The 27,584-nt window shown below is 32.3% G+C and overlaps 3 protein-coding genes across 4 annotated transcripts; 2 read left to right on the top strand and 1 right to left on the bottom strand.

Annotated features, from left to right (window-relative positions):
• Window positions 1-10,697: 10,697 nt before the first annotated feature.
• On the top strand, window positions 10,698-13,834 carry LOC11429047 (uncharacterized). 2 transcript variants are annotated; one of them, XM_003601372.4, is made up of 2 exons: window positions 10,698-10,803; window positions 12,489-13,834. In XM_003601372.4, exon 2 carries the CDS (start codon window positions 12,601-12,603, stop codon window positions 13,555-13,557), a length of 957 nt encoding a protein of 318 aa, XP_003601420.1. In that variant the 5' UTR covers window positions 10,698-10,803; window positions 12,489-12,600; the 3' UTR covers window positions 13,558-13,834. The 2 variants fall into 2 exon arrangements, 1 of the variants encoding a protein (XP_003601420.1); XR_005645215.1 differs by lacking the exon at window positions 12,489-13,834 and adding an exon at window positions 10,906-12,477 and having other exon boundaries at window positions 10,717-10,803.
• A 1,055-nt stretch (window positions 13,835-14,889) lies between these two features.
• Window positions 14,890-20,214, bottom strand: LOC11436551 (primary amine oxidase). The gene is made up of 5 exons (XM_003601371.4): window positions 19,952-20,214; window positions 17,061-18,578; window positions 16,779-16,892; window positions 15,851-16,398; window positions 14,890-15,267 (listed from the first exon to the last, which is right to left on the bottom strand). Exons 2-5 carry the CDS (start codon window positions 18,381-18,383, stop codon window positions 15,057-15,059), a joined length of 2,196 nt encoding a protein of 731 aa, XP_003601419.1. The 5' UTR covers window positions 18,384-18,578; window positions 19,952-20,214; the 3' UTR covers window positions 14,890-15,056.
• A 3,811-nt stretch (window positions 20,215-24,025) lies between these two features.
• On the top strand, window positions 24,026-27,134 carry LOC120579718 (clathrin coat assembly protein AP180). Its single transcript, XM_039832415.1, has one exon. It carries the CDS (start codon window positions 24,339-24,341, stop codon window positions 27,132-27,134), a length of 2,796 nt encoding a protein of 931 aa, XP_039688349.1. The 5' UTR covers window positions 24,026-24,338.
• Window positions 27,135-27,584: the final 450 nt, after the last annotated feature.

Genomic DNA, 27,584 nt, shown 5'->3' with positions numbered 1-27,584 from the left:
GCTCCTTATAAAAATAAAAAATAAAAACTAAACCCTTACAAATACAAGTGTCATAAATTATTTATATAGTCATGTCGCTATGTTCAACAAATTTTTGGCACACCAAACTTGTATTACATATGCTAAATTAGTTCAAGATGTAAGATTTATAAACTAATTAGAGGTTGCGCAACCTCTAATTAGAAAAATCACTTTAGAAAAATCCAACAGAAAAAATGATGTAAAATGTTGTAGTATTTTATTTATACAAATTATTATTTATATTTATGTCAAAAAAATGTATTAGTATTTATAATTTAAAATGTTATCCTAATCTATTTATAACATTTTTTTTTATAGGTGTATGGCATTTGTTTGTTTATTATATCACACGTTTTGTTTGTTTAGTATGTTATTTTAAAAAGGAAAAACACTTATAGGAATTTTTTAAAGAAAATTTTGCATGAGAACATTTAATGCAAAAATTTGAATCTTTTATTTGTCACAGTGAATGAGAAAGATATAATAATATCTGACTAGCTAATTATATAGAATAGTTTTTTATATGAACGAAAATGTGGTTGCAGCTACCCTTCGTATAATGATTTCATTGCTTGACAATTGCATTTGAAAACACAGTTGGTCCTCGAGGTGAGTTATAGCAGTGGCACTTAATGTTGTAGGCGACCGGTCATCATTCTTCAATTGTACATTTTGTGACACTATATGTAGAGAGTGGTCGTCAATTATACCACAATTGTGCGATTTTTGGAACGATCAACTTCATCTTCAACCTACTTTGATTCAATGCGAGGATGTCGAGTCAAGGACTAAAGAACTTTGTGATAGCAGATCATTGCAAAACTTGAATGGTTCTTCAGAACTGCTCAATCATCTGATCAGATGTTGAACTCATACCTTATCAATCAACCGTGAAGGCTTACTTGGCAAGGCCGTGGAGGCCATTTTCAAGGGCAGTCTACATCAACAATTATATGGATGATTATATTCATCAATGGGTACATTATTCGGAACTCAATGAACCCAAACACCAAGAACTCTTACTTCGCGAAGTTTGGCCACACTAGACTTAGGGCCAATGCTACATCAAGAGTGAAATGAGCAAAATGTCTTATCACCAAAGATGAATTCACTATTGAATTATGGCCTCAGGGTAGCACTTGTTGCCTTCTATTAACATTCCTTATGATGCTGACTTTGCTTAATTAGTTATTATGCATATTGATATTTCTCTATTTTCCAATTCGACTATAACAATTTATATCTTAATTAGTATTATATATAATATAATGTTTATTAATCAAATCCTCGTCCATTCCTACATTAGTGGTGTAATAAGTCTTGAAAAAAAAAAGTACATAATTTACGTAAGAATGGCGACATACAATGCAAACATTTGAATACTATTGTGCTCTTTTTCGTGTAAAAATAACTTACGGTATAAACATCAACAACATCAAACAAATAACCTTAAACTCAAAAAAAGGTATTTTATGTGCGCGTACACGCTCACTCGCACACAAAGTTTAGCTTCAACTTCCTTTCTTCAATATGATTTGTTGACAAGATTCTTTTGCACGCAACTCCACGACTGATCGTGTCTTTTCCCTCATTCCTCAAAACAGTTACATAGAGGTTGGTTATGTAGTTAAGTGATACGACACCACTGCATAACTAGGAGGTATCAATGGAAGCACAGTCCAACAAAGTCCTATAAAATAATATTTCAACCTATCATTTGTTTATTTGTTTTAATACTAGTGTACGACCCTGCGCAGACGCACGAGTAACTTTACCTTTTGTTTATACATCAACACGTACTACAAATCAGATTAAGCATATCCTGAAATCGAATGTGCATCAGTCAATGTCCGAGATTGACACGATACGATGAATACACAAAACTTTATTATTTTCAAATTGTAAATATAATGTCACCGCATCGTTGTTCATGTCGCGACTGATATCCATATCAATGTTGGTGCGATTAAAATCATATCGATATCAGAGTAGATGATATGAATTAATGATTCACAACCGCTACTTTACATAATTAAAAATATTTCAATATACGGCGACGACCATGGCCGCATCAGAGCATTTTATATGAATCGAAGATTCAGAACCACAACTTTACATAATTAAAAGGGTTAATAGGCTTTTACCCCCCTGCCATTTGGGGGTCTTTTGGTTTACCCCCCTACGAAAAAAAAACTTGGAGATTCCCCCCTGTAAAATAAAGATTCTTTGGTTCACCCCCCTAAGGTCATCTGACTGGATAACTGAGATGATGTGGCTTGCTGATTGTGTATTTTTTTATTTTTTTAATTTCCACGTGGCATACATAATAAAAAAGTTTAAAAAATAATAATACTAAAGATGTGAAATACCTAAAGTACCCCTACTGCTTAAAAAAAATTCCATAAATTATAAAAAATTGAAAAAAATAATAATATTATCTAATTATTTTATTTTGAAAATTAAGTTCCATAATTTTTTTTAATAAAAATATATGAAATTTTTTTTCTAATTTGTTAATTTTGAAATTTGTAAAAATTATGGAATAAAATTTTAAAAAAACATCTGATTTTTTTCTATATTTAATTTTTTCGAAAAAATCTAAAATTAAGATTTTGATAATTAAAATAAAATAAAATTTTCGGATTATATAATTTTTCAAATTTTATTTTCATATTATGATTGGAATTAAAAAAAAAAGTATATCTTTTCTACAAAAAAAAAAATATTATACAGAATTTTTATTTTTTGTAGAAAAAAGAAAAAAAAAAAACTATGGCCATTCTTCATCTTCCCATCTTTCTTCTCCAGCAACTTTCTTCTTCTTCCCAACACAATTCTTCATCTTTTCATCAAACTCAATCCCCAAATTTTTACCTCATCATCTTCTTCCCTCTATCTCATCTTCTCTTTCAAGAACACAACACAACACAACTAACACCACACAACAAAAACAAAAACAACAACAACCCACAACAACACAATTCCCTCACTTTTCCTCTCAAATCCAGAAACACAAACCCAGCAATACAAATGCTCCTTTCCTCTCAATTCACAGCAACAACAACAACCCATAACAACAACACGCAACAACAACAAATTTCCCTCAAAAAGTTCGCAGCCGCCGCCGTAAAACAATTGTCGAACAAAATTCGCGTTTGGGTTGGTTCTCCGGCGAACAACCATTGCCGCCACCGTCTTCAACAACACCAACACAACAAGAACAGAGAGAATAACGGTTTTTATGTTGATGATTTGGGGAAAACATAGATCTTGAAAAGGGGTTTCAATAAAAAAGAGAAGAGAGAAGGGTATAGGAAGGAGGAAGATAAGAAAGGAAGGAGGAAATGGGAATGAGAGAGAAGGGAGAAAAAATGAAGAACAGAAAGAGAAGGAGGATAGGGAGCAGGGACAAGAGAGAAGGAAGGAGGAAATGGAGAAGAAAAGTTTTTTTTTTTTTTTTTTTAGTGTTTTTAATTTATGAAAATAAGTTTTTAATAAAAGAAATTCAAATGAAACAAAAAAAAATTGGAAAATAAATTTAAAAAGCCACGTCAGCGTGCCACCTCTTTAATTAGTACACAGTCAGCGTGCCACATCATCTCATTAATCCAGTCAGAAGACATTAGGGGGATACACCAAGGAATCTTTATATTACAGGGGGGAATCTCCAAGTTTTTTTTTAGTAGGGGGGTAAACCAAAAAACCCCCAAATGGCAGGGGGGTAAAAGGCTATTAACCCTAATTAAAAAGATTTCAATATGAGGCAACAACCACAATCACATTAGAGTATTTTTATCTTAATCCACAATTCACAACCACAAATTTACATAATCAAAGAGATTTGTTCAGTTGGTAGGAACAATGTATAATGTATGTAAGATACAGAGATTAAACTTCGACCACAAAAAAAAAATCAAAATATGAAAACAACTATAATCAACCAAATATTTTATATGAATCGAAGATTCACAACCACAACTGCACATAATTAAAAAACGTTTAAAATACAACAACGACCACGATCACATTAGAGTATTTTATATGAATAAAATATTTACAACCACAATTTAAGAACCAATTTTTTTATCACATAAACTTTTATCACATAATGTATATGGTAGACTTTTCTTCCAATTATTACAGCATAAATAATATGGTTTGAGAGTTGATAACCTATTACTATCAATTTTTTTCATATAAAATATCTGAGTATTTTATATGATTTATATAAAGGTTCTGGTATTTTCGGATATTGGTTAAGCAATTTAAAAATAGAAATTATGTCTTGTAAATATAAACTTTTATTTTTGATCAAATAATTATTGCACTACTTTTTAATAAAATCTTATTTATTTTAGATGTTTAACCCATGCCCATGAGGCACGGTTTAACATTCTCCTTGTATAAAATTTACGATATTGTTGATTTAGACAGAGTAATAATCAATATAAAGTTTATTTTTAAGGGCATCAATATATAAGTTTCTACGAACTTCCAACGCGAGTGTCCCCCTCCCTCTCACTTTTGTAATAAAAATTCCACCTATTTTACTATTACTATTTTTAAAAAAATTATCACCCATTCCACCGTTTCGGACATTTTGTGATTTATTTTAGGGGTAGGCAAAAAAAAAAAAGAACTGAACTGAACAAAAAAAAAAACTGAACCATTACTAATAGTTATGAAACTTAATTTCAATTCGAAATAATTTAGTTCAGTTCAATAACTAATATTCAATTTTTTTTATCCATATTTTTTCAAAGGTATCAATAATAACAGTTCGGTTCAGTGAGGTTTAAAACAATTCAGTTTAGTTCGAAATGGAAACAGTTCAATTTAGTTATTTTAAATTTAGCAAACAGTTCAATTTGGTTCGGTTCTGTTTTCATCCCGAACTGAACCATGCCCATCCCTAATTTATTTTATCTCTTTAAAGACCCTAGCTGCCAGACTCATGCATGGCCTCCCTTTGTTGCTCTATAGCTTCAGTTAGCCGTGAAATCAACACCATCTTCCTCCTCTCTTTGCGACCTGTATTTCTACTTAATTAGTTGTTCGAAAAAATAGTTGTTTTTCAACTTCTGCCTCTGATACTCGATTTATGAGTTCTGACAACCTCCAATCATGCATTGAGTAACGGATCTATGATCCTCACCACGAAAAATTATCAAATAAGTTGGTTTATATCGAGATTTGAGCTCGTCCGAAATAACCGCATTTATCTTCACGCCGATATCTTCCTAAATTATCACATTTTTCTCACACTGATTTAAACCATTGTTGCCTTTTGAACTCATTTGTTCTATGTTCTAATTATTGTTTCCATTTTGTGTTATGCTTCCCAACTATTAACAAACCAAATATTTGTGTAGGAATTGCTAAAGGTTGTAATTGGCATAGCAAATTGGTATCTCTCAGATTCCAAATCCAACCAAAAGATGTGTTATGCTTCCCAACTATTAACAAACCAAATATTTGTTTAGGAATTGCTAAAGGTTGTAATTGGCATAGCAAATTGGTATCTCCCGGATTCCAAATCCAACCAAAAGATATAGAAAGAGAAATTGATTCATGGAAGAGCTCACATCTCTAATCTTTCATGATACTACTACAATAAGTTCAAACAATGGTCTTGATTCAATAGATACAACGTAGACATGTGCAAATATACAGTGCAAATTTAGCTCATGTTAAGTAATTTTTTATTTATGTGCAACAGAAAAATATTAAAAGATATCTTATTCATTTGATATTGACATTTGCGAATTTATTGGACAAATTGTATATATAAAAAAAAGTGCATGCAGAACAAAATTTTAGAAAATGACAATACATGTTTATTTTGTATATAATTTTTGATTCGTTTTTATGCATGACATTGCAAAGTCAAATTTTCTCATTTAGAAAAATGATTTATAAAAACAACAACATAGAAGTGATATGTGAAGTGTAATTATGATAGCAATCAGTATTCAATTATTTTTATTATTTTAAGTTTGAAAATATTTTTAATAAGTTTTTGAGATGCATCTAGGGTGCAAGTATTTTGAAAGTTAAATGATTTTTTTTTTTAAAGATGAAAGTTAAATGATATAAGCTCTAAGTTTGAAAATGTGTTTAGTGAATACAATGAAAATGCAATTTTGAACATATTTCTATTCATACCATCATTTTACTATTACACACCCTCCCCCTAATTAAACCAGATTTAGGCCAAGCCCAACTTACATCATCAAACCCGACCTCTCTTATCTTAGAGTCATCTGTCATTGTCCTAAAACCCTACAATGCAAGACAAAAGATAATGAGAAAATCATATTGCATATTCATTTAAAGATGTTTGCCTATTGAAAATATTTAGAAAAATCTTCAACATGAAAATCTTTGAAGAGAGAAATATTTTTGACATTGTCACCACATGGTTTTCATCAAAGCCTTAAAGATTCGAGGAATAAATGATTAAAATTTGATATGAATTATCTTCAAATAGCTTCTAAAAAGAGTTTAAGGAAAAGGTACAAAAGTTTCGTTCAAAAGAATGATTGAATGCACCTTCATGATTACATGCATGCCTAAACTAAAACATCTCAAAGATACTCAATGGAAAGAAACATTGTGTGCAATCACCAACATGAACTATGAGATAAATTGCATCATCAACAAAATAATTAAAGGTTAATTAACCGAGAATGTATTGTCATCCCATATAGAATAGAACATTATCAACTCCGGTGAAAGAATGTTCTCATTATGAGGATGCATATTACACTAGAAATTATTCTCATCATTTCATCAAAATGATTAGAATCAGCTTTAAAAAGAAATCAATTCATGAATGAATTATTTATTAAGTCATTCATTTATGATGTTGATCGGAGAATGATCAAAGAAGAAAATTCATGATCATATGCTTTGAGATTCTATCGTAAAATACTTATGATGGTCCAAGAATCCTCTATCACTATTCAAGATATGATTTGGAGAACAGAAATCAATCAAAGGAATTTTGACTTTGAGAAAGGTTTCTCATGTTCCTACAATTATCATTTTGGTCATACAAAATGAAGAAAACATCCTCATTTGATGTTTTAAAAGATAACAAAAATATTACAATTATTATTTTGTTATCTACAAGTGTGTTTTGTGAGAAATGTTTCATGAGAATGTTCTTGTTAAAGAGAAGAACATTCTAAGATTACAAGTGAAGTTGAAAACGTCCTTATCAAAGCAAATAAGCAAAAGGACATAAATGAACTTTTTGGTACAAATCCAAGAACAAAATATTCCCTATGTCTCACCAAAAGAAGATACTTTGTATATGACATAAATGGAAAAAATATCACATGATTACATAAAGGCTTTGCATTTAAAGAAATATTGAAAAAGCAAGTGCCTTAAAGAAAGAAGAAAAATAGTTTTACAAAGATAAAATGTTCTTAAGAACATTCCAATAAAACTACAAAGGGATAAGGATGATGTCATTATGTCTCATCCATTTAACACAAGATCACAGATGGATTATTACATCATGTGTTTTTAAAGAAAGAAGAAAAATTGTTTTACAAAGAAAGAATGTTCTTGAGAACATTCTGGTGAAACTACAAAGAGATAAAGATGACATCATTATATTCCATCCATTTACAACTAATCATAGTTGTATTATTACAACCTCACGTGGGTTGTCTCAAAAGGCTTGGAAAGAAGAGAATGTTCTTTAGAACATTTTTCACTTGGAATAACACATTTTTTTTGCAACCTTGCGCATCAAGCAACAAAGCAAATGCACATGAGTTGTTTTGGAACGTACAAACAACAGTTGTATGTTTATGCAGGGGCAGATCTTCTCAAGGGCAGGCAGGTGCCATGGCATCACCTGAATTTACTATATTTATAGCATTATGCCCATACTTACAGTAAATTCTCAATGGTTGCAGTGGTAAAGGGGTGCCTCTATATGGTGAAGGTCGCATGTTTGACCCTTTGTAAGTGTATTTTTTATAGAGTTCTGCTATATACCACGATTAAAATTGCCTACGAAAACTAAGAATGTACACGTGTTCTTTAATTAAATAGTGAATGACAATTAATTAGGTACTTGGTGGAATACAAAGAGGGTAGTGGTTGTAAACGGATTTGGATTTAACGTGGATTTCGTGGATTGACATTCGTAGAAAGAAGCATTTTCCTTTTTTATATATTCTGATGTATTTTTAATCTTTTATCCAAAAAAATACATCCCACATGGGACTCAAACCTGCACCAACCATGTATGTTTGCAGCAATACATACCAGCATAGCACTTGACTTCTATTGGTATACTTTGAATCATTTTAATATATATTTCATAACTGTTTGGTACCCCCGAAGAAAATAAATCAAGATCTGCCACTGTGTTTATGTATATTTCAAGTGAGCTTCAAAGACTCCAACCATCTATAATATAGCAAGATGTCAAGACAATTGGCTCTCTCTCTCTCTCTCTCTCTCTCTCTCTCTCTCTCTCTCTCTCATATTTTTCATAATTCATATTCAATGTCTTTCAATATGAATATTTTTTCTGGTCCCTTTATTACTTTATTTATTTCAGTCATATATTTCAGAATTCTCTAATCCTTTTATTTACTTTATTTTTAAATATATAATCTGAAATTCTCTGATCCTTTTATTTTAATTAACAAATATTATTATTTGTTTAACTCTTACCAAGAACTTTCTTGAGTATATAAACTTATTCAAGTTTAAGGAATAATTTTTAAAAGGGTCACAATTCAAACCCCCATTTCCACTATCACCTTCATCATTGTTATTTCCACTTCCTCCAAAGACATAATCAAATAATCCAGAACTTCTTGGTGGTTCTATTTTTGGTAGTCATATGAAGAATTTGTTGATGAGTCATGGTGGTAATTCACCAACAAAATCATAATCACAACAACATATACAATCAAAGTTCTAACATCAAAGTCCCAATTTTTTCTCTAAAGTTTCATCTAGTATTTCTTACCTATATACTCAATTTAAGAGTGTCAATTTAAAATTACCTTGAACTTAATAAATAAAAGATTTTTTTTTGTGTTGTCTGGGATTTGAACCCCAGACATTGCATATATTATACATTATCCCTACCAACTGAGCTAAACTCAAGGGATGCTTAATAAATAAGGGCTTAAATATTTGATTTTCGTCCTTGTAAAAAAAAAATTAAAAAATCCATGCAAAATTTTGCCACGTGGCAGTCCACGTCATTAAAAAATTTTAATTTCTAAAAATAATTTTTTAAAATAAAAAAAATTGAAAAAAAATAAAAAATTCCATTTTTTTTATAAATATTAAGAAAAAAATTGGAAATTAGTTTTTTTTTTTTAAATCTAGAAATAAATGTTTGAAAAATAAAATTAAAAATTATATAATCTCAAAATTTTTGAAAATATAATTTTCAGTATTTTCAAAAAAAAATTTAATATATAATTTTCAAAAATTTAATTTTCAGTTTTTTTCAAGTTTTAAATTTTTTTTCAGATTTTTTTAATTTAAAAAAAGAATTTTTAGAATTTTGAAAAAATATTTTTTTTAATTATGTGGCATGCCACATGGTAAAAGTTGCACGATCAGCAACTGTCACGTGGCTAAAGTCAAATCATAATTGAAGTGGGTTCAAGGTTCTTTTTAAAACAATTTTTTGCAGGATATATTTAATATTTTTTTTATAAGGACGAAAATCAAAACGCCTCTAAATTACAAGGACGAATTGCATTAAAAGTAATTATTAATTATAATTATTATTAATACGTGTGTTATTCACTAAAAAAAAACGAGTTTTTCTATTTACACCCCATGTTTTTTTGGTTACACCCAAATTTTCTTAAATTTTTTTTATAATACCAAAATTGTCCTTTTATATAAATTTTCTTAAAACCCTAATTTTATTCATTGTCAGTGAATTTCACCCTCTTTCACCCCACAAAGCGATCGATCAAACAATTTGGTGTTCAATATCAATCTCCATGAAAATTAAAGAGTGAATCAAAATATTTTTCATCCATACTCAAATTGGATATAAGTAAGTGAATTTCTTCTTCTATTTGCTAGTTTCAATTTTTTCCTTCAACTGCAATGATGCACTGTACGATTACGGTTTTAATTTACATTGGCAAGGTTAACTTAAATTCAGTTTAAGTAGGTTCATGTAAACTAAGTTTACATGAACCTACTTAAACTGAGTTTACATGAACCTACTTAAATTGAGTTAACATGAACCTACTTAAACTGAGTTTACATGAACCTACTTAAATTGAGTTTACATGAACCTACTTAAACTGAGTTTACATGAACCTACTTAAACTGATTTTACAAAATCGCAGAACTGTGAATCGCAGAACAAGGAAAACACAAAATTAGAACTGAGAACCCATAACAAGAAAACACAATCGATTGAAGAACAACACTTGCTAACCTGATTTGCTTCGAATTTTCTTTGAAATCATGAATGGACGTGAGAAAGTATGGTTTTGAAAATCTTCGCAAAACACAATCGATCGATTGGAGAATTATGATTTTGGAAGAAGGGTTTTGGGGTGTAACAAAAAAAGAAGGAATAGGCTTTTTGAAAATCAAATTTTATCAAAGAGTAATCTTGTCATTTTGGGGTGCAACCATGATTAACTAGGGTGCAAGTAGAAAAACTCAAAAAAAACACAACAAAATCGCAAATCGCAAACCTGAACAAGAGAGTGAAGCAAGAAACGGCAACACCAGAATCGCAAATCGCAAGCAGGAAGAGAAGTAAGTAATTGATTTCCTGTTCTTGTATTCTTGTGCTTTTTTTTTTTTTAATATGAGATTCGATTCCTTTTCTCCTGTGATTTTTGTTCTCGGCGTGAAAAGGTCCAAAAACGGTCACGGTGGCTGCTGATACCGTTTTGTAACGGCCGCAATCCCGGTACCGGTCCTTTTTTTGAAACCTTGACGCTACGTTCAAAACTCATAAACTACTCGAAACTGAAGACTTGCTTTATCACTGATACTCAGAGTGTCTCCACATTATGAATGATACTAGTTTTGAGTGAATGTTTTGTTGTTGAACTCTTGTATAGGGTTTTATTTTATTTTATTATAACTAGAGTATTATTTGAATGAAGAATTGATCTTATTCTTTACCAACCCACTAATCTACCATGTTTCATAATGAATAATGCACACTATTAAGCTGTTTTTTTAATAGACAAATGTTAGCGGTTAATTTGTTCGGTAGAGGGGTAATTTGTTAAGGGGAGGGATCAAACCCCGGACCTCTTATATAGCACTTCTTTGGTGTCTCAAACCACACAACTGTGTTCCTCCTTCTAGGGCGTCGATAAGAAACTGTTTTGATGAGATGTCGTCATGTCGGTTTTAGTGCTGTGGAAGTGTCACTGCAAGAAAATTATAGATTTTTGCTTGTTTGCGTAGGGAACAAGGGTCCCAATTGGGGATTTGTATAATACACGTTTGTTATTACCATTATCTTTACGAATGTAAATATCTGATAAACAATGAGTGAACACTTTTGGATAGACTTTTCACTAGGATCATTTTGTTTTGCTTTACTCTTTAATGTGTGATTATTCGGGCGATGTTTTCGGCTTGCTACCTACTGCGACCCATTTAAAAATTAGAAGGGTCCAGGTAAGCCGGTTGAGATTTTAATCTTTGATTGGTAATGTCATTGGATTGCAAGTTTGGATTCATTGGGTGAGTATCTACTGTCGAATACCAACACATATAGGTAAATGAGGAAAAGGGACTGATGTACAAGAAATTAAAGAAATATAAAAGCAAAGTACACCGTGGAAAGAGAGATGTGAGAAGAAAGTACGTATAGTGTTTTATATATTTCGGGAAGGAAATATTGATGGGATGAGAATAGATACTGAAGTTGGGTCATGAAGTTGTAAACAACATGCAAAAATATTGAGGAGCAGAAAAGTTTTCTTTTGCAGATATGAATTACTTGGATAACAAACTAAACATGCTTTCTGATGTCTTTAATAAGAACAGGGTTTTAGTTTCTTAGTTTATCTACTGTAGATACTCGTTTTGAGGAATCCAGTTCACTATTAGTGTTGTTGTTGGTGGAAGGCTAACAATCTGCCATATAAACATGCCATGATGGTATCCCTTTTTAAGTTGCCTATGGAGGTTGCCATTCTACCATGGCCTCCATTTTGACAACACTGCTCACTATCCTACCGGTCATGTCTGAAAATTTTGTTTCCACTTTTGTCACAACTATGATGGATTGTCAGCATAATTTTCTTTCTGATACTGTTTTTTTCCTTCTCTTTAATTTCTACTACACTTTTATAAAAAAGTTGGTATATATATTCAATGTCTTCGGTCATCTGTTTCTCTCAGTTAATAGTTTCTCTTACATGCCTATCCATCTTCATGTTCTGTGTATTTTATTATCAGCAATTTCTTTATGGCAGGAAAGGAGCTGTTATGCATCTTTGCTGACATATTTCGGACAAATCCTGACTCTAGGGGATTTGCATAGGATTCTGAGTTATATCTTCCTTCTTCTCGTCATTCATTCTGCCCATGAACCCTATGCAAGAGAGAAGCACCACAAAAGCCGCAGCAAAGCTACTCCGAAGGGCAAAAGGCAAAAAGAAAAGGGGTCTACGAGTAAATGATGTTCAAGTAGCAGAAACCCCATCAGAATTCTCATTTGCTATAGCCAAAACTGCAGTTTCTCAAATCTGCCGGTCAGTTGGCTACAAAAGGTCCAAATTTAATGCTCTTGAAGCCTTAACTAATGTTACCACAAAATATATCGAAGCCATTGCAAGATCAGCTGCCTCGTTTGCTAATGCATCCAACCGTACCGAGTCCAACTTCTTTGACCTCATCAATGGCATTCATGATCTGTGCTCAGTTCGAGGCTTTACTGGTGGTTCAAAAACACACAAAAGTAACCTGCTGAAGTCCGCAGCTCTAAAAGAGATAGTGGATTTCGTTAAATTCTCCAATCAAGTACCATTTTCCAAACCAATTCCATCAAAAAATGTTTGTGGAAGTCAAAATCCAGAAATAACTATTGAATCTGGTACACCAATATACTGCTCTGAGAATACAAAAACACAAGGTTTGCATATACCAAGATGGCTCCCAGATTTTCCTAGTGAAAGCTTATATAAAAAAAGGGACCTGGTTTCGGTTAAGGAGAGGAAATGCGGTGAGAAATTGTGGGAACATTCGCTTGCCATGGAAGATTACAGCAGTTACTCGGAAAACAGTGTCATGTTAAAGAACAATGGCATTGCTGAAAAAGAAGAGAAAGACACTAGGATGGAGTTGGCAAAGGGAAGAGAAAGGGTGAAATTTAAAATTGGAAGGGAGGAAGAGAAACAGATTGGGTTGGGTGTGAATATGATGAATGGGGTTTGTAAAGGAAGGAAAAGAGTGTCTTGGAGTCATTACAAAATAAATAACTGTGACAATATGGCTGATGAAAATGAAGATGAAATGAGAGCATTAAAGAGAGAGAGGAGATAAAATAATTTGGAAATTATGTTTGAAATTGTTCCGGAAACTATTCTTGACGGATTGATTACTTGGTATAGGAAAAAGGAGATTGGCGTTAAAAATTTGGTTCTCTTCATGGATTATCATTTTTTATGGCTGGCCCTACGCCCCTACCACCCTATAATATTTTTTTAAATTGATTATGTTAAGGAAAACGCTCAAAAATCGCATTACTCCTCCTCCTAGGATCGATCGAATACACGATTGCTTATTTTATTTCCACCAAATGAACATGACTAGTTTACCATTTTTGGGTTCTATTATTTTTTGTGTATAGCTTTTACTTATGAATCATATAAGTAAATTATATTGACATACTTCTCCTCTTAGCCATAACTTCTTTTTGAATTGATTTGACAATTATGTTTTAAAGGGATATGGTTAGAATAGATTTAGTTTAGTTAGACTCTCCATAAATATGTTTTTAGAAAATGTCAAATATGACCGAACAATGATTTTAAGTTCCACTGCTATGATGTTTTTTTGGGGTACAAGTTATGATTTTTTTAACTTGACATTTTAAAGAATTTAACTTCATGACATCATCTTTAAATTCTATTTCATAATAACACCTTTAAAGAAAATGCTTACAAGTGTTTGGTGATGTTTTATTAAGGAAGACAACAAAGGAAATTTTATGTTAAGAGTGACACTTTTTTTAACTGTGTTATGAGTGACACTTTTTAAACTTTTAAAGAATTAACTACACAACTTCAAATGCAATACTACTTTATATTTGATTCTTTAATAAGTGTCTCAAAAGCATTAGTTAACAAAACCCTACCTTTAGTTTAGGGTTTTTCTATCATGTGCAACATTGCACATGTTAAAATATCTAAAAGTAGTAATTTTTTTTATCGAAAAACAAAACTTATTTATTAAAAAGCTACATATTTAATATGAAATGCACAAGTTCCAAGTCAAAATTACCACTTTAAACTTCTTAACATGTGTAAATTTACACATGATAGAAAAACCGTTTATATGATTTAAAATACAAAATCTAATATAATATTAATGCAAGTATTAGACCGGCCTAACATATCCTCACACTTCTTTTATTTCTTCTCACTTGGAGAACTTATGTTTTCAATAAAAAATTAGTGTGAAGGGATGATGGTCTTCAAGGCAAAGAACAACAAGAAATGCCTCCGGATTCAATACATATTCTTTTACCATTAGTCTAAATCCTTAGTAATCATGGGAACTAATATGCTTCCATTAGACCAACTCATGATTTGTTATTATTTGGCATGTACACAGATGACACTTCTTAAAAAAAAAAAAAAAAAAAAACACCGATGAAACATTCTACATATTTTCACATTACAGTCAAAGTTTGACCATTACCGTTACTAAATTATTTAAAGCCACGAGTTTGTTTCGACATCATTTATACACATAGTTAAGACTAAAAGCATTGACAAAAAAAGAAAAGAAAAAAAAGACTAAAAGCAATAGATAGGATCTCAAGCTGAATCTTGTGCCTTGCAAACAGGTAAATCATCTTGGAAATTTGGTGGCATTCTTAGGATTGGATTTCTTTCAAAGAAATTGACTGGCTTCAGATCAAAGCTTGAAGATACAGTAGGCATGATAGGGTAGTCCTCTTGACATGGTACATGATGGAACCCTACTGTGTACCATAACACAATGTCCTTGTTCTCAATTGGACGATCCCTGCACATTAAAATATCATCAATATGAGACATGTACATATATAATTTATGTATTCATAATTCATGCTAAACACTCCTTATTCTCAATCTTACTTTGACAACTTAGAATTTAGGGTCGAGTGACTCGAGTCTAACTAACCTTTATAAAGCTGACTTATAGTGAGAAGACTACTAACACTTATAAACATATTTTCAAGTCAATTTAGGGTCGAGTCTAACTCAACCCTTATAAAACCGACTTATAGTGTGAAGACTGCCTAAAACTTATAAACATATTTTTAAGTCATATATATCTTATTCAATGTACGACTAAAACTCGTAATCGGAACAATCTTATGATTGCACCAAGGGTCGCCCTAAAAAAAATAGAAGAGCAATGCTATAGAGAGCGAGAATTATCACCACGAATGTATCGCGGAGCATTGAGGAGCGTTAGATCAATTTAGATGCGGAAAATAAGGGTGGAGTACAGTTAATAAAGGGGTCCAGTGTAGTTACAATTAAGCTGTCGTGATGCTTCCGCGAAAATAATTTTCGTTGGAAGTAGCAATTTCCAAAATAGAATTATGAAAATAATCTCTAACCTGTCAGACCACACTTGAAGAGTATCATCGCCTTGGCTCTGGTAAACAAGCAAGCCACCTGCCCATTCCTCACTCTTGTTATAAGGAGTGACCCAAATTTGGTTATTTGTAAAAGCTGCTCTCTTTTGTGGTGGATCATCATGATCAAGTAAGCTAGCTGCTGTAGCACCTGGAACCAATTTGTACCCAACAGGGTTCCCCACTCTAGTTTTCTTTGAAGGGTTCACCATATGAAATTCGGACGGGTTATATAGTTGAAGCTTTATTTGAGCATCTTTTTCTGTCTTAGCCACTTTTCTCACAGCTTTCAGGTAACTCTTTCTTGGTGACTCTCCTGGAGAGGTTTCTTGCTTCTTTATGTTTACCTTTACAAATGAATTGTCTGAGCCATCAATGTCCATGTCAAGGTAATATGTGACGTAATGGTCATGGATTACACCGATAATGTTTTCGCTTAAAAGGGTTCCATACAGATATTCTTGGTCTGGTACTTGGTTCATGTGATCATAGGTTGTTCCTTTCACCATCAAGATACCACTTAGTCCAACCTACATCAGAAACAAAATTTGATGTGAGCTTAAGTTATTTAATACAATGAGACAAAACATGTAGCATCAATCTATAAATATTTGTCCAACCTCTTACCTTAAACCATCAATCTACAATTCAACTTGTCCATTTTTTTAGTGATTACAATTTATAATTGAAATACATTGCATATGTCACATAAATTCTGGTGTCCTTAAATTAAATAGTACTCCAAAACTATGTCAATGTAACTTGATGAATAGTTTATTGTACACACTCCAAAACTATGGACAAGATAGTCTCCTCTCTACAGAGATTATTATTGGAAGTATTAATCTCAGCACAATTCCCTAAACAAGAATATTTTTCAAACTAAATAAACTTAATTTTCAACACCTACCTTGGATCTGATTAGCCCATCTGTTTGAAATTCCCAATCCATGATATAGTCATAGTTTGCCACTGCTGCTGCCATTCTAACCACCAGTGTCACCTTTGGCCTCACTTCTGTAACCTGCCACAATAGCATAAACTCAAAATAAGTAATCAAAGTATAAAAATGAAAATATGTACATATTACAATAAGAATTAAACTCTTAGAATAAAATAGAGGATTTAACATTCCTAGTTTGATGAATCTGTAATAAGACAGTGATTATGTCATGAGTACTGAAATTATTACCTTAATGTCAGTGATTGGACACTCGGCGTGTCGCCAAGCAATGTCACCAGCATAACTCTCAAAAATGCAAATCATGTTTGGTTGAACATATGGTGTTCCATCAGCAGAAGTAAACACTCCATCCATGTAGTAAGCATTTCTTGGACAATCATTTAAAGGGTCTAAAGGCATTGCTTGCAAACCAAATCCATACTCACCAGCATCCATGTATGTCTTAAAATACCATCCATCAGTAGGATCCATATAAGGCACAAAAAGTTCAGAAGTGAACCCTTTGTAAATAACATTTCTCATCTCTAATGTATCTGGATCTCTCACTTTAGCTTGAGAAATAATGGTTCCAGCTCTAGGGTCGGGTTTGAGATGAAATTCCCAATTAGCCCATTTCACCAAATGTCCATCAACTGTAAAGCTTGGACCTTTTGGTTGTTCCAAGGAAATTGGATTTATCAAGTTCAACTCTCCGTTGAGTTTCTGAACTGAGTAACGGTAATCAGTGTCGATACCATTTGCGACAGGAATGTTTAGTCCATTATCTGTAATGGACACAACCTCTCTCTTATCCATATCAACCAACACAGTTAAACCTTCTATCGGTTTCATGTAGAAATTGACAGTGCCTTTGCTTGAATAACACTGCACCTTAATCAATCTTCTATTCTCTTCAACCGGTGTTCCATACCACCCTGAAGCGACTGGAAGGCATGCAAGGTCTGCTAAATTCACACCGCGTTTTCTAATCGTGCTGTTAAACTCGCCACTCTTCAATGGAACATCGAGTACAGCAACCATTTCCTCAAGTGTCATTGTAGGGTATCCAGAAGAACCTGGCCTTGTTTCATGGTTGGTTATTTCACTTGTGCTAAGATCAACAGTGAGAGTGTGAGTGACACGTTTATCAAGTGCAACCACAGAGGCTTTCCTAGGAAGTAATGGTTGACCATTTTTCCATTTGAGGACAAGTTCTTTGTCTGGTTCTTCTAGAACAATGGAATTGAGAGTGTAACTGTTTGAGGACTTAAAAAGAGGGTGTGTCGAGAGGATCGCACGAACTTTGTTGAATTCTTGGATGGTTAGAGGGTCTAAAGGGTGGCGAGGTTCATCGGATTCATGGTTTGGTTGTTGACGGCGAGTGGAGAAGGATGGTTTGTGGATTGGATTTGAAGATTGAAAACGGTTCTTTGAGGTGCACCATCCAGAGAAGATGTTGCAGTCTAGAGCTTCTTTGTTGAATGATGAAGGAAGGTGAAACCAGGTAGCAAGTATAACTAGTGCTATACCAAATGAAAAAACCAGGAACTTCAACAAATTTCTAGCATCCATGTTAGTTTGTGTAGAAATTACACAGAGAGGGTGTACTATATAGTGCTGAATAATACACAGGATGCAAGTTTCACACACGTGAATATAAATTGTCAGAGACTTGTAACAATGGGACAAAAGTAAAGACTGTGGCTAAGGGTGCACCAAACACTTCAAGTATCAGCTAGTACAATATGGGACTTGGACATGTGAATCCTGCATAGATAAATTAAAGTTGCATAGTTTAATTAGTTTGTGTTAGTGGTTTTCCTAAAAGTAGTAAATAAATAAATATGTGTATTTAAAGAAAGTTTGCCATAATTTCAATCACAAAAAGTTATTTATTTTCTATTAGTCCTTAATTCAGTTTGACGATAAAAATAAATAAATTAAAATGTGTATGCTTGTAAGACTAGGGTGATCCGGATATAATTACCCATCAGTAAAATTCAACTGCAACTAAGTCAAAGAGATGCATATGTTGTACTAAGAGGTTAACAACAAAAATACAATCCTGTCACTTACACACCCACAAAATTAAAATGATATTATACACATGACCCCAAAGACAATCTTATTATAAAATTTTCATTTTTATTATTTCATACTTACGTTCAACCCAAAACCATATATCATCATATCATATAATAATAATAATCCAAACTGTCATCTCTTAAGAAAAGTACAGCCAAGAATATATGTTGCATTAAAATTATTCTCTCTTGATTAATCAAAGAGGTTTTCGTAACCAAAAAAAAAATCAAAGAGGTTTTCAAGCACAACATTCTATTATCATAAAAATTAAGCCTTTTTATTTTTATTTTACTATAAACACCAAACATGCATAAACAACACCTAAATCAAGTCTAATTTTGACTTGTATAGAAAAGCTCTTGCCTTAAATGTTTTTCTTCCTAGCACAAAAACTCTACGGTTTTAGGAAGCCTTGTAGGGTGTGAGTGTGAGTGTGAGTAAGAGAGAGTGTGATTTTATACTTTTTAGAGAGGGGGTTATATATACGTGGAAGTGATAAAATAAATAGGAACCGAAAAAGGTTTTGAGTAAATCCGAGATTTATTTGTGCTACATAAATTTTAGAGAAAAATAAGAGTCTGTTACCAATAAAAAAGGTAGGCTTTGTTACCAAGGAACCATTCATTATAGATGGATGATCCGAAATTAGTGAAATATTAGGTGTAAATAAATGTATATATATCAAAGAGAATACTAGATACACACCACTATAACTTTTTTTTTTGTTTTGATTAAGAAAGAGATACACACACTATAGTTTCAAGGGGGCCTTTAGTGAAATATTAGGCGTAAATGTAAATTTACAACTATCATGAGTAAGCTCAACATATAATTTCATCAAATTGTGGAGACAAAGAAGCAGAGTCCCCTGCTCACCCCCATACACACGTGCAACTAAATGAAATTTTCAATAAATGGCTAATTTTTTTTAACAAGTACATACAAAAATTAACATATTAACATTTTCCGCTAAAAAAATTGGTCTAGTGCATACACATAAGCATAAGTCAAATAAGTTTTTTTAGAGCATCCTAGTTAAACAAACATTTACTTACTTTAGTTTCCCTTGTTCTTCATCAGCTTCACCACCATGAAACATGAACCACAACACAACCTAAGATTCAAATATGCAAATTTTCATATTATATATCTCTATTATTGAAAAGAAGATGGTGGAGTGTGAAGTAGACTTTGATGATACGTTTCTTCTTGTGTTTAAGGATGTGTGATGAGATTCGAAATATATGGTAAGAAGCTAACATTTGAGACATTGATTACAACGTTAGCACTAGCACTATACGACATTGAATTAGTGACGTGTTGACGCACCAAAATCAATATAATGCAGTGAGACTAAGGACAATACAATATACAATATACATACAATGCATCATCATCTGAAAATTTCTTTGGTTTGGTTTGGTGAGTTAGGGTCCACTCATCTCATTATTTTATGGCATGCATTGTTGACACGGATGAATGAAAATGACTCACTCACTTGTCTTGCTATTATTTATAAAAAAACCTCTGAATTATGTTGGAATTTGTTTTGTTTATGTTAATGTTGCCTAATTAAACACGGGTCTGTCCGAGTGCTAGTCTGCTCAGATTTTCACTGCTTACTAGAGTTAGATTTCTAAATCCATTTAAAAATGTTATACAATTAAAACAATACATTTAAATCAGTAAAGTCGAAACGATAAAAGAATTGAGCACTAATCTCCTATCAAATACATAGCTCAATAACATTTCTGTTTTGCCTTTCTAAACTTCTTTTTTTGGTGCAAGCCTTTTTAAACCTTTACTCACTTCAAAACTTGGTGTAAATTTTTGGATAGAGAATGTTGGATACTAGGGTAACAAAATATTATCATGTAGTTAAAATATGAGATGAGAAAAAAAGAACAACACACATAATATTTACGTGGAAATCTTTCAACAAATACAGAAAAAGACTACGGGGCAAAAGTAGAAAACATTTGCTAAGTTGGAGAAATTACAAGATCTCTAAATACAATGAGAGACAAATTACCCCATCTCTTGCAATAGAAGAATACTAATACTAGGAGAAACTTTACGAGATAAACCATATTTCCTTTCTATATTTTTTTTCCACTCTCAACAAGCTATTTGTAGAAAAGGTAAACTACAGTCCCTTACATACAACAAGTCACTTGTCTTCCATGTGAAACATGTCACTTGTATCTCGTGCATCTTACAACTTGTCAATACATGCAACTAACCACTTTACCACTTTACCACTTTACATTACATGAGATATGCAATTTTGTCTTGCATACATGCACCATGGGCATATGTCTTGTTAATAATAAAGTAATTTTAAGATCGGTTCAATCACTTTTAAAGTGCTCTTAAGAATGAACAATTTCATAGATGATAATTTCTTAATCTTAGACTTGGATCATAACTTGAGTCCATATAGAAATAGCTCTACTGACCCAAAACTCATAACTGTATAACAATTAGTGGGGCTGATTTTAGCATTTATGTTACAAGCAAAATGCTATGATAACAGGTTTAGTGGGAGTAAAAAGTGGACCAACTTCAGACTCACGTTTTACAAGTAAAATACCAAGATAATAGGTTTATTGAGAGTAAAACATGGACCAACTTCGACTTGTTTTTTCCCTATAAAATAGCAAGTCAGCCACATCAATTAAATCCCTAAACTCTTGTAAAAAATCAACTGCCTAAAATAAAGGCTTGGTTGAATACATCTTGAAACAAGTCTTATATTGTTTGCTATGTTAAAGAAAAACAGAGGTCAATGCTATATATTTTTTTGAAGGAGCTATATATATATATATATATATATTGGCTTAAGTTCTCTTCTCCAAGAGACATGAGTCAGAACAATTTCAATATATGACTTTCTTTTTTTCCTTTATATTATTATCTTAGAGTATTTTCGGATGTAGTTGATGTGTTAGTTTTGGAGAGTGTGTATCAAGGTTGTGGATTATTTGACAGAAAGTTTTTAAATTCTATATTTCCATGGACAAAAATTCATTTTTTTAATGAAAAAATTATTAGTTGTTTCATTAAAAAAATGTTTAGTTTTGCTAATTTTTTATTATTATTTGCAATGAGGAGAGAGAGAAAAGGTTGGGATGAGTTGCAAAATGACTTTGAGGGACATACAATAATTATATTTAGGGTTTTGCAAGAAGACACTCTTTAGAGGTGTTTTTTAGCAAGTCACACCTTAAGGTGTGATATCCACTTTTTAATTATAACTTTGCTAAAAGACACCTTGATAAAAAATAATTGGTGTCTTTTAACAAATGTCAATAGGATAACTTGCTAAAAGACACTTTCATAAAAGGTGTCTTCTAGCAAAACCCTTATATTTAATGATAGAAGAATGTGGTTTTTTGTCCAAACTAAAAAGGTGTTTCTTGCTAATGCACATCTTCTAATTTTTGAGTGGGTGTGCATTAACATTCCCCTACGCCGTTTATCTATATATATAGGCATACACATAAAAGTCTGGTGTCGTACATTTTTAAATACGGGCCTCATCAAAAAATTATGAATAATGATATATATCCCGACGCCGTTTATCCCGACAAATTCACAAGCGTTGTAATTCAACATGACCATCACCTCTTTTCCTTTTTTTTCTTTCTTTAGCACATGCAATTCATGCAAAGGCAAATCTGACGGTGGATATCAATTCGGGAAGCTATCGGGATAAATTGTTTCGGGAAAAATAGTAGCGCTAAAAAATTATTCGTGTCTATTTTTCTTTAAACAATGTTCTTTAAAAGAATTACGACTTTTTTAATGTGATTTTGTCTAATATGCAAAAAAAAATGTGATTTTGTCTAATATGCACAAAAAAATTAGTATTGTATGATGAAACAAATTTATTTTTCACCACATCACATTTCATTTAATTTAATTGAGAATTTTTTTATCCAATGATAAAAATAAATTGGCTTAAATATGTATTTCATCCTTGTAATTAGGGGTCGTTTAAAAATTGGTTCCTGTATTCGCTAATCCTTGCAAACTAGCCTTGCAATCATTAATCATTTAAAATTTCGTCCTTTGACAAACTTAATCACTGCCACGTCACTAATTCGATGACGTGGCAATCACTACCACACATGAAATTCCAATTTTGCCCTTAAGAAGAGGACAAAATATTGAAGAAAGAATTGGAAACCCAGGGGTATAATTGGAATTTCATGTATGATAGTGATTGCCACATCATCAAATTAGTGACATGACGGTGATTAAGTTTGTCAAAGGACGAAATTTTAAATGATTAATGATTGCAAGGCTAGTTTGCAAGGATTAGCGAATACAGGGACCAATTTTTAAACGACCCCTAATTACAAGGATGAAAGACATGTTTAAACCAAACAAATTTATATATACTACAAGACAAATATCCCTTATGCATTGCACTATAGACTTGATCCCTTAAAAATTATGTAGTTGATTTGGACATGTTGCTTATCTGTCATGAATCTGGATGTATCAAGTTTTATGATGTTCAAGAAAATTAAATACCTACGTTTCTTTTTATTCCATTTACCTAACATATTTGTCGATTATCCATCTTTACCAAAATAAGTTATCTAGACATGCTTTATTGAAAAGATATTTAGAAATATTGATATACCAAGTGTGAGTAATGTGCGAGTAATATATTTTACATGAATGTTAAATATTTTATAAATAAGACATCAGATTTAAAGTTTTTGGGTTAAAGTGCACTGTGTTTCTCTTACTTATATATTGTTCAAAGTTCAATGTGATGATCTCTCGAATCTCTCCTTAACCCAATAAGATATATGCTCAGTTTTCAAATTATAATAAAAGTTATAAAAAATTACGTTAACCGAGATATACCGTTAGTATGGAATAGAGAGGGTATGCAATTTCGGATAACACGTGGGTGACATAGAATTGGTGACATAATCACAATGTTACACGTGGTTTTTCTGTCTCTTTCACAAAGATTATGACATTTGTGATTGTTCAATGTCACCCAAATGCTATCGATGCAATTTCCTCGTTGGGCTTGTCTTACTGCAATGAAACCATTAAATTTAAATTTACTAACACAAAAGCATAATTGGTCACCAAGAGAAAAGAAAAACACTCTGGTCATTGCACCTTTTTTTTCCCTCTCCCACCTTTTACTCTCCACCATCCAAATCCACATTCTAAAAATAGACCAAATTGAACTTCCATTCTCTTTGTTCTATGCCTCTCAACAAAAATGTCTTCACACAAATCCTGTCAATTTTCAACAACTTTTACTTTTCACCAACCTTCCTTAGAACAAATTAATTCCACAACAAACTTCATGCATACATGTGCATTGTGATGTTCTAAAATCCTAAACTCCTAATAAACAACAAAAAAAAAAAATCTAGTTGTTTAATTTGATTTGATTCTGTCACAATGCCAAGCAAACTAAGGAAGGCAATTGGTGCAGTAAAAGACCAAACAAGCATTAGCCTAGCAAAGGTAACACATGCTGCAAATCTTGAGGTAACAATTCTTAAAGCAACAACACATGATAAAAATCCAATTGAAGAACGTTATGTGAATGAAATTGTCAACATAGTATCTTCCAACAAAGCCTATGCTGCTGCATGTGCACAATGCATAGGTAAAAGAATGGGCAAAACTAGAAATTGGGTTGTTGCACTTAAATCTCTTATGATTGTCCTTAGAATATTTCAAGATGGTGATCCATATTTTCCTAGAGAAGTTTTTCATTCAATGAAAAGGGGTGCAAAAATTCTCAACCTTTCAAGTTTCAAAGATGATTCCAATTCTAGTCCTTGGGATTACACTGCATTTATAAGAACATTCGCATTGTACCTTGATGAACGATTAGATTGTTTCCTAACGGGAAAACTTCAACGACGATTCACGTATAATAATCGGTTTCATGAGAAGAATCAAAGGAATGAACCTGGTATTAGAGACATGAAACCTACATTGGTTCTTAATAGAATCACTTATTGGCAAAGGTTGTTGGATAGAGCTATTGGTACGAGACCGACTGGAGCGGCTAAGAATAATCGTTTGGTTCAGATTTCTCTTTATGCTGTTGTGCAAGAAAGTTTTGATCTTTACAAAGATATCTCTGATGGGCTTGGGGTTGTTTTGGATAATTTCTTCAATTTACCACTTTCAGCTTGTGTTACTGCATTCAATGCATGTGTTAAATCATATAAACAATTTGATGAGTTATCTGCATTTTATTCATTTTGTTTAAATATTGGAATTGGAAGGTCCTATGAGTATCCAAGTGTGCAAAAAGTTTCCGAAGAGCTTATGGAGACATTACAAGCTTTCTTGAAGGATCAAGCTTCATTCCATAATACTGCTTCAAAACATTTTATTCTTTCTGCACAAAAAAAATCTAATGCAGGTTTAAGTTCATCTCAAGACGAATTAGGCACTGAAAGATGTGGAACACTTGATAGGTATTTTGAGACTGGTTCTGAGTTTGGATCTCAATGTACATCATTGGAAGATTTAATGAGTGCTACTGATGTTGCCGAGAGTTCCCGCGGTTCAATTGAACATGATAGGTATTCCGAGGAATCTGATGAGAAACATTCATTACAATATGATGATGGGTTTGGTAGCGCTAATGGTTCTGGTTCTGTTAGATCATCGACAATCGACAAAAATTCTAGGTCAAGTTTTGATATAGTAAGTGTTGATGATATGCATGTGCAACAAAATCATCAAACAAAGGAAAGTTCCAAAGATTGTTGGGAAATAGTGTTAGCAAAGACAATAACTAATGAAACACCGTCACCTAAATTGGAGAATGGATTTGACTCTTTTGACAAAGCATTTGATCAAGCTTTAGTACCTCATCAAAAATATAATCCATTCCTAGAAGACATTGGAACTTTAGCTCCTCATACCAATGCCAATGATAATTTTGATGATGCTTTTGGTGTATCACCAACTTTTAAGGCAACACCATCACCTACCTTTAATGCTCATGATCCTCTTGCATCATCTTTCTCTGATCAAAATTCTAATTCCTTAACAAATTTGGATCTAATTTTTGGTGACATAAATCCAAATGACACAACAGTGGCACCAACTTTTAAGGCTCAACAGTCTTTTAATCATGGTTCAGCACCAACGTTTCAGGCTCAACATTCTTTTAAGAATGGTTCAACACCAACTTTTCAAGTGCACAATTCAAATGATAATGCAATAATAGAATCACCAATTGAGAATCCTAATACTAGTAGTATTGTTCCCTTGGATTCACATAATAGTTTTTACAATTCAACAGTGGTTCCAACTTTTCAGGCTCAACATTCTTTTAAGAATGGTTCAATACCAACTTTTCAAGCTCAACATTCTTTTAGGAATGGTTCGACGCCAATTTTTCGGGCTCAACATTCTTTTAAGAGTGGTTCAACACCAACATTTCAAGTTCACAATTCAAATGATAATGACATAGCAGAATCACCAACAAATATCGTTGAGAATCCTAATACTTGTACTGTTCCCTTTGATTCGCACAATAGTTTTTACAATTCAACGGTTCCACCAACTTTTCAGGCTCAACATTCTTTTAGGAATGGCTCGACACCAACTTTTCAAGCTCAACCTTCTTTTAAGCATGACTCAACACCAACTTTTCAGGCTCAACATTATTTTAAGAATCGTTCAACGCCAAATTTTCAAGTGCACAATTCAAATGATAATGCAATAGAAGAATCACCAACCTATAATATTGTTCCTAATATTAGTATTGTTCCCTTTGACTCACATAATAGTTTTTACAATTCAACAGTTGCACCAACTTTCCAGGCTCAACATTCTTTTAGGAATGATTCAACACCATCTTTTCAGGCTCAACATTCGTTTAGGAATGGTTCAACATCAACTTTTCAAGTGCACAATTCAAATGATAATGCAATAGTAGAATCAACAACCTATACTATTGAGAGTCCTAATACTAGTATTGTTCCATTTGATTCACATAATAGTTTTTACAATTCAACAATTGCACCAACATTTAGTGCAAATGGTGGCAATGAAATAACATCGGCAACACAGATAGAAGATGATCTTTTTGGACCATGGCCTAGTGCAACAACCAATGATCCAACGTCTAACGTGTCATCAATGCAAGATCAAACTTTGTTGCAATTTCAACAACTGTGGTTGGAACAACAAAACAAGATTATAGCAAAGCATATGACTTGAAAAAATGTAAATGTTTAAGCATTTAAATTTTGTATAGTAGATGTTTAAGCATTGAAATAAACTTTTTTTTTTCTCTCCACATTTTTCATTTTCCCAATTTCTTATGTTATTATTGTCACTTTCATAGTTATTTTATGAACTCTTCCAAAAAACGCTCGAATCTGTATAATAATCTAATCTCCATTACATGTTTTCTTTCATGATAAGTTAATAAGGACCTTATATAATTGTTATTTCTAAAGCTATAATAATAATGCACAAGTGTTTTTTTTTACAAAATAATTATGCAAAGTTAAACAACAATTTTTTGAAAACATCAAATCAACCAACACTAGTCTAACTATAGTGATCAATAACAAATGATGATAGAGTCTAGCAAAATAAGTTAGTCTCTACAATAAGACGAACAATTCTTCTAGAAAACAGATGCATAAATATTTAGTGTCTGAC

The sequence above is a fragment of the Medicago truncatula genome, chromosome 3 (assembly GCF_003473485.1).
Source record: "Medicago truncatula cultivar Jemalong A17 chromosome 3, MtrunA17r5.0-ANR, whole genome shotgun sequence".
Taxonomy (NCBI): Eukaryota; Viridiplantae; Streptophyta; class Magnoliopsida; order Fabales; family Fabaceae; genus Medicago; species Medicago truncatula.
The sequence above is the reverse complement of the archived record's forward strand: the minus strand, read 5'-3'. Positions and strand labels throughout refer to the sequence as shown.

Bases quoted from the DNA above. Each gene is read 5' to 3' on its own strand.
- LOC11429047 (XM_003601372.4), top strand. From the start codon at position 12,601: ATGAACCCTATGCAAGAGAGAAGCACCACAAAAGCCGCAGCAAAGCTA.
- LOC11436551 (XM_003601371.4), bottom strand. From the start codon at position 18,383: ATGGATGCTAGAAATTTGTTGAAGTTCCTGGTTTTTTCATTTGGTATA. The intron at 16,893-17,060 runs GTAATAATTTCA...CTATTGTGGCAG, and splicing joins GTCCAATCACTGACATTAAG to GTTACAGAAGTGAGGCCAAA. The intron at 15,268-15,850 runs GTTAGAGATTAT...TTTAATGTGCAG, and splicing joins CTTCAAGTGTGGTCTGACAG to GGATCGTCCAATTGAGAACA.
- LOC120579718 (XM_039832415.1), top strand. From the start codon at position 24,339: ATGCCAAGCAAACTAAGGAAGGCAATTGGTGCAGTAAAAGACCAAACA.